This window comes from Alligator sinensis, unplaced genomic scaffold (assembly GCF_000455745.1).
Source record: "Alligator sinensis unplaced genomic scaffold, ASM45574v1 scaffold1295_1, whole genome shotgun sequence".
Classification (NCBI taxonomy): domain Eukaryota; kingdom Metazoa; phylum Chordata; order Crocodylia; family Alligatoridae; genus Alligator; species Alligator sinensis.
This window is the reverse complement of record NW_005841880.1, coordinates 4,541,630-4,549,097: the sequence shown is the minus strand read 5'-3', so window position 1 is coordinate 4,549,097 and position 7,468 is coordinate 4,541,630. Positions and strand designations below refer to the sequence as shown.

The 7,468-nt window shown below is 43.3% G+C and overlaps 1 protein-coding gene across 7 annotated transcripts in view; it reads left to right on the top strand.

Annotated features, from left to right (window-relative positions):
* The first annotated feature begins 176 nt into the window (after window positions 1–176).
* Window positions 177–7,468, top strand: part of MLLT1 (MLLT1, super elongation complex subunit) — a 42,568-nt gene continuing 35,276 nt past the window's right edge. For 2 of the 7 annotated variants that reach the window (XM_025196531.1, XM_025196529.1), the window contains exons 1-4: window positions 179–617; window positions 1,787–1,948; window positions 3,498–3,678; window positions 6,129–6,211. In XM_025196531.1, the coding sequence (XP_025052316.1) occupies window positions 3,582–3,678; window positions 6,129–6,211 (180 nt within the window). In that variant the 5' untranslated portion in view covers window positions 179–617; window positions 1,787–1,948; window positions 3,498–3,581. Of the gene's footprint in view, window positions 618–1,786; window positions 1,949–3,497; window positions 3,679–6,128; window positions 6,212–7,468 lie in introns of all 7 variants that reach the window. The other 5 variants (XM_025196534.1, XM_025196533.1, XM_025196535.1 and 2 more) reach the window with 4 other exon arrangements.

The window sequence follows — 7,468 nt, the reverse complement described above, 5'->3', positions numbered from 1 at the left end:
CCCCTCCCTTCGGGGGCGGGGCAGCACCCACACCCACCTCGTGTGGGGGCTGGGGTAAGAGGGGCTTACCGCCCTTGCCCCATCCTGGGGGTGGGGGAGGGGGTCCCCCCCAAAAAACTACCCACTCAGGTGACGGGCGGGGGAGGGGTGGGGGTTTGCCCCCGTCCACAAGGGGGTAGCACGACTTTCTGCCCCCAGCATCCAGCTCTGCAGCATCTCCCGGCTTGGTCAGAAGTGGCATCGTGATGGTCTGCCGCCTCGGTTTTAAGGGCCGGGCATCATCCACAGCGGTGCTGGTGGGGAAGGGGGGAGCAGCGTGTAGCCTCAGTGCTGGCACCGGGGTCCTGTCCTGCAAAACGGGGTGTTACCCTGCTCCCCCCGCATCCCTGCTGCAAGTTGATCTTGCCAGGATCGAAAGCGGGCTGCGCCTCTCTCTTCCTAGCTGTATTTTTTTCCCCGTTTGCGCACAATGTAATCTTGAAGCCTGAGTCTCTACAGGCCCATAAATTTACACGGGGAAGCTCAGCTAAGCTCTGGTGGTTAATCCAGAAGTGACAGTGAACGGATCTAATTGTTGGTTTGGAAGCGGTTGGTGTTATCAAACGGAGAAACCGGAGGTGAGAGTTCAAGGCCTTCGGTGAGAAGTCGCAGGACGTAGTCATTTGTGTCAACGAATAGGTTTAAATTTCATTTTATTGTAGGCGGCTGGGCAAAAATCAGATTCCCTGTATTTCCCAACGGAGCAAATTGAAATGTTTTGGTGGGGGGCATTTCATTATAGGGATCTTTTCAGCTATTGGTTTAAATCAGAGCTGCTCGACCCCTGACCTGAGAGCCGGATATGGCCTTCAGGGCTGCGTCATCTGGCGCTCTGTGTGGGTCTGGAAATTTGACATTGGGGTACTAGCGTCAGTTAACCCTGTCACTGCTTCCATGCATCTGGATCAGATCTGGGCCTTGCACAGCTGGATCGAGCCCATGGGTCAGATCCAGCCCACAAACTGAGTTGCTATCACTCATCTGGTCCTCAAAGCAAAAAGGTTGGGCACTGTTGATTTAAATCCTGATGATGGCTAATCAGACTTTTACCTAAAGAGAAGGTCAAGTACGATTTCCACTTTAAACTCCACTGTTGTTTTACATTTCACTTAGCTCTTCCTAACCTGATTTTAACTAAGAAATATATGGGATTTTTCAGTCATTTCAGCTATTATGAGAAACCTTTATAAATTGCAGTTACTCTTCTCTGGAGCGGGGAGGTAATTGGATGCAATAGCAAAATTTAAGGCAGGGTTACAGCTATTTAGTGCATGAAGCTATAGAATAGAATGGATCTGTTGGAAAGAATTCTTACTTGAATACCATGGGAATGATGTCAAGAGGTTTTGCCCACCGAGGTCAGGGTTTAGGCAGACTCTCGCTACTTGCATTATCTCATGCAAGGTTCCTTTGTTTTGAGTAAAACACGGTTTGTCTTTTTGTTGGAATCTCAAGATTTGTAAGCCTAGGCAAAGGGCACCTTTTTTGGGAGACAGACAGAGGGGACCTTAGTCTTTCATGCTGAGTTGTAGCCCATGGAGGTGACAGGACCAATGTGCAAAAGAACAAAATGATCTACTGAGAGAACTTAAAGACAACTCAGAAAAATGGTGGTTAAATGAAAGAGAGAGCCCCTGGCTTAGACTTGAGGGATCAACAGATATATGAAGATGTTTTATGTTGGAGCTGGTAGCCTAAATCAATACTCTTAAAATCATTTGACCCTTAATGAGTTGTTTTTTTTCAGTTAAGGAGCTGGATGAGAGCTTAGAAAATCATTGTTCAGTTCCTGGCTCTGCCATGGACTTCCTGTGTAATCTTCAGCAAGAAGCTTAGGCCAAGATTTTGAAAGGTGACCTGTGATTTTTCAAAAAGTGCTGAGCATGCACCCTTTGAAAATCACACTACTGTAAGCTATACTAAATTGGATGCTCAAAATCACTATTAACTATCTGTGCCTTAATCTCTGGTGTTATTCTTTATAGGTAAAATGGGGATAATCTCTTTTCTGCTTCCTTTATTTGCTAGAATATCAGCATTTCAGGGCAGGGACTATCTCTAACTACATATGTATTCAGTGCCTAGCATAGTGGGGACCCTGATCTAATTTTGGGGCCATGCATGCATGTGTAAAACAAATAGTGAGGAATAATATTCCCGTTCAGAATGCCAGCTGACAGTTGACTGGGTCACACCTCCATTTTGAAATTGAAAACAAATACATTTTCCCTGTAAATCTTAGTTAAGTGGAAATAAAAATCAAAAGCTGTCCTGCCTTCGTGTGAGTTTGAAGTTCCAGTCTCTAGCTTTGGGCATTTAAGTGCACTCTGAGATGATCATGGCTGCTGCTTTAGTTTGTATAATGTTCACACTTCTGGTCTAGTAAGTACGTAGATAAGACTCTCAGGTGAGTTGTTTCTTCTGAACTCGTCCTAAAAGTCTTTCAGTTTTCTGTGTGGTTAATTACACTGACCTGTCCTCTGCAGCATACATCTATCTCCTATAGTCTCCTAGGTGAAACAGATCTGCAGTAATATGTGCATCATCTTAATAAATTTCACCTGTTTCTTCCATGCTATATGTAGTAGCATTTTTGTTCCTTGAATAGAGCACTTGACTCACCTATGTCTAGTGTTATCTGTTTAATATTAATTGGTTTAGCAGTTGCAGGTGCAGTTCAGCTGCCTCAAGTGTGGGAGGCTGTACCAACACACATGAAAGCAAAGTTCCTGCCCTTAAGGAGTTTGATTTTTTTTTTTTTTTTCTCAAAAGTATTTATGAAATATGTAGTAAATACTGTGGAACATCAGAGTTTTACTTTCTTGTAAATTACATGATTCTTTTGCTAGAAAATAGACACAATATTGCATTCATATAATTCCACATGAGCACAGTGCATGAAAATCAATTGGTGTATGAAACTTACAATGCAGCTAAACTGTCCTTAGTTCCTATGAGAACTTTAAAAACGGTAAATCAAGTGCTGTTGTAGTAAAAAAATGGCAACTTTAAAAATTGATGTGCACATAATCTAACCTAGTGATTCACAATCTAATATCTTTTTTTTTTTTTTCTGCCAATGCTGAAAATTCTACCTGGGATCTGAAAATCAGATTGCTGTGGTCTGACATACCTATGATAAAGATTTTGCAATAAAAACTTAGCTGGTGATGCATGAGACAGAAAAGCCCATCTCTCTTCTATAACTGTATTGACTCTGCAGTGTTAGTTTCATCAAACTAAGTAGGTATGACTTGGAGACAGAATAGATTTATGGTGGTAGGAGCCATTTTTAAAATCACTTTTCTGACTGACTACAGCGTCGTTTTAGAGAATTTGTCTGGGTGTCATAGACATCTAATTTTCTTTAACAACTTACAGCTATGGATCTCAAAGCTGTGTAAAAGTGTCATCACTACTACATTAATCGTTATTCTGCACCTCTCTTCCCCTTCCAGTGCACAGTACAAGTGAAGCTGGAGTTAGGGCATCGAGCCCAGCTGCGGAAAAAGCCCACCACTGAAGGGTTTACTCATGACTGGATGGTATTTGTCCGTGGCCCAGAACAATGCGACATCCAGCATTTTGTGGAGAGGGTGGTCTTTCGGCTACATGAGAGCTTCCCAAAGCCGAAACGTGGTGAGTATATTTTTGGGAGTGTCTGGTTAACCAGCATTCAGTCTCCTTTGTATGGCTGGTCACTGTGCAGTCTAGATTTTCCCTTGCACTGTTAGGTTTCTGTAAAATATTTTCTTAAGGAGGAGCAAAACATAAATTGCATACATGCAAGCCTTGACCTTTGCAGGTGACTAAAATCCTTAAAATATTGGGTGAGGATGGGCCTAGGGACTCCTCTGTCTTTGTCACTGAGTAGCTTTCAGAATTTCTGCAAGTCCTGCCCTTTCACAAATGCCATTTTCAGCTCAGTACTTAGTATTGTAGTAACATAGTATTTAGCATCAGGATTGGTGACAGGCCTCATTTTCCTAAAATTCAATATTTTTTGAAGTACCAGGTCAGGAAGACTTGGTCATGTAGGTATCTTATGGATACTGCCTTACAATGGCCATTTGAAGAGTCAATGCTGTGAAAAGTAACCTGAAAGGTTACAGGTTTTTTTTTGTTTTTTTCTAATCCTGTACATCTTCTATACATGTTGACTGTATTTACTGCAAGTTAGTGCAATAAAATTGATATATGGTAAGCAACTGGGATGCTGAACTGGAAGTTAATTTATCAGAAGCCTTGAGTAAAACTAACGATCTGTTGTGCTGGAATCCTTGTCAACAAATGTAATTACTTTATAACAAACATCTATATTAGGATTGTATGTCCTCTTTGCTAAGCAGATTGCTGTATTACCCTGCTCTAAAAGCAGCAGTTTATTTCCCTTCTTGCTTCTCACTTGCCTGGTTAAGGTTCCTCATCTCCCAGCCTGCTTTTGACCAGAGAGAGGCTGGGTTATAGATTAATTCTGCAGCCCATCAATACTATGCCTAAGTTGGCCTGAAAGGTTGTGGAAAGTCACTTGCAATAACTTGGAGCAAGGGACTGCTGGCAAGGTTGTACAGCGCAGTGAACACATGAGAACTATTGGAGAAAAAATTGTAAAAACAGTGTAGCAGAAGAACAAAAGCTGCCTGCTAAATAGTCTAAACACTTCTTCTGAGATCATATGGGTACTGTTTTTTTTTATGGTACAATTTTAAAGTGAAAACAGTTAAAATAGTCAAGCAGTTCTTATTTCAGGCATGCACTTCCCTGTTGTAGGAGCTTTTGTATCTGTTGGTATGTTTAGGACTGAGAATGACTTTTCCTATATTAGGGGAAATTAACTTGGTAGATGCTAAGTTTTAAGGGAAATATCACTTCCTAATCAAACCAATTCTTTGAAATACTTTAGAAATAAACAGTATAAAAGTCTTTCAGTCATTTTCTCTAGTGATTTAACCGACTATTTACATTTACTGTAATGCATTAACTACGTTCAAGCATAAAAGTATCCTCCTTTCCTGAGATGAGTGGTCTGTTCCTGTTACGTCTCCAGTGGGACCACTTATGTACAAAATAGCACTGACTCCCTTCAAAGAGAGCTACACCCATCATGCCTCTGTTAATGGGACTTGCAGTGAAATGAGACTTTTGAGAGAATGAGAATAATTAAAAGTATTGGCCACAAAGGTGGCCTTAAGAATACATTTGAGGAGTATTATAAGTCGAATAGGACACGTTTTATAAAATGCATCCCAGTATGCAGTAAGATTGGTTTCACCTTGCAGTTTGTGTCTGTGTGTGTCGTTGTCTGGGACTGAAATAACATACATGCTCTTTTGCTGCATACAGGCTGTGTTTTAATTCCTTCCATGTACATGCCACATATATAAAGCATTTCCTACTTGGTATGTTTCATTCTGGTGATGCGAGTTCTGCAGACTGCAGTTCTCAGTACATTTAACAGATCTACATTTTTCGAAGCAGACAACAGCCTAGAGAGGATCTACTGTCTCCAAACCGTTGCCATCATGGGCAAATGGTTCTAGAATCCTCTGAGTCAGATGCTAGTGTATACAAAGTGCAATGGCAAATAGCACAAAAGTTTCCAGGTCCTAAAGATACAGAGATGGAAATAGGACAAGGGACTGGGGCCACGAGCAACAGATCCTTACTTAGCCAGGGAATCTTCATCCTGTTTGCTCAGGTTCCGTGTTAGTGGTGTGTAGTTTACTCCGTCAGAGTTGATATTTGGTATCATGAGCTCTGATGTTGTGTACTTTGGGGGCAAGTTGTTTTAACCGCTTGTTTCTTCAGGTGTAAAATGCATGCAGCATTTACCTGCAGGCTTGCTGTGAGATTTGATTGCACTGACTAGAGGAACTGCTAAATTTTCCTTTTCTTGTGAGAGGAGTCAGGGAGAGGTTTTCCTTTCTCTTGTTAAACACCTGACCTTCTGGTTCCGTTTATCATAAAGGTCAGTGTTTTGAATGATCTCTGCATTGTAAGAGGCCCACTTCTTATCGTTGTAATTATTTTGGTCTCAATTAATTAATGTTATGTTATACTTGAAGCTAATGTTTTTGCTTTTTTTTCAGTGTGCAAGGAACCCCCTTACAAAGTGGAGGAGTCTGGCTACGCTGGCTTCATTATGCCCATTGAAGTATATTTCAAAAATAAGGTAGAGTCCAAGGTCTTGTCTAATTGTCTTGAGCTGTTACCAGATAGTGGAGCTATCTGGCAAAAACGGACCTGAATTCTCCGACTCTTTTACATGTATTTGTTTATTACACTAATAAATAGAACTTGACTGTGAGAGTTGGAAGTGGCAGCGAACTTTCTGCCACTTGAGAAAGAAAACTTAGTGTCCGATAACAGGGTGGAGTTCATTTAAATCAAATAGATTGAAATCACTGTTTAGGAAGCCTTGATTTAATCATTGTTTCTACAAAAAGTGCATTTGTGTTGTTTGATATCCTCTATTCCAGGGGTTCCCAACCATTTTATGCTGAGGGCTTGCAAACCATGGACCGGCAAACTGCGGACCAGAAGTGACTGGCATACTGTGGGCAGGCAGCCAACCCTTTTTTATGCTCAGTATAAAAAAAGGTTGGCTGTCGGTCTGCAGTATGCCGGTCACTTCCAGTCTCTGGTTTGCCGGTCCGCAGTTTGCCAGTCCACGGTCACTTACAGTTTGCAGCAGCTAACCCTGTGGCCCGGGAGGTTGGGATCCCCTGCTCTATTCATTTAACTTCTTGAAACTTTGCACTTTTAGAGAGAGGCAAGGCCTTGACTCTACGCACACAAACTTGCAGAGAGACAAGAGTGCTGATCAGTAGGCCTGTGCGAAGCGGCTAGTATTTGCTTCGGGTTCAGCCGATTCGGGGGACAGCAATTTGATTCGGTGATTTGAATCACTGCCCTGATTTGATTCGGCTGAATCTGATTCGGAGATTCAGCAACAGCCGAATCTCTGAATCAGCCAGATCAGGCCCATCCCCCACCCCTCTCCCAGCCCAGCAATGGCCACCCTGTCTGCCCTAGTTCCTGGCACTTTGGGGGGAAGCCCTGGCTCGGCAGGGGGTGATCCCCACTGACCCCCACTGCCCCCTGCTGCATGGTGGGGCTCTGCATGAGCCCCTGAATTCCCCTGCCCACGTGCCCCTCATGGGCCAGCACTGGCCCTTTAAGAAAAAGAAAAAAAAAAAGACCTGAAGAAATCCCAGGGCTCACCACTTCTGCCAGCTGGGGGCAATCCCTGCTGCCCCGCACCATGTGGGGGCTCTGTACAAGCCCCCTGAAGCCCCAAGGCAGCACCAGGAGCGGTGAGTCTTAGGGGTTTTCTTGGCTTTTTTTTTTTCTTAAAGGGCTGGAGCCCTGGCAGGTGGGACCTGTGGGGGGGCCGGGAGAGCGGGGGGGGGGGGGAGGGGGGGTTTGG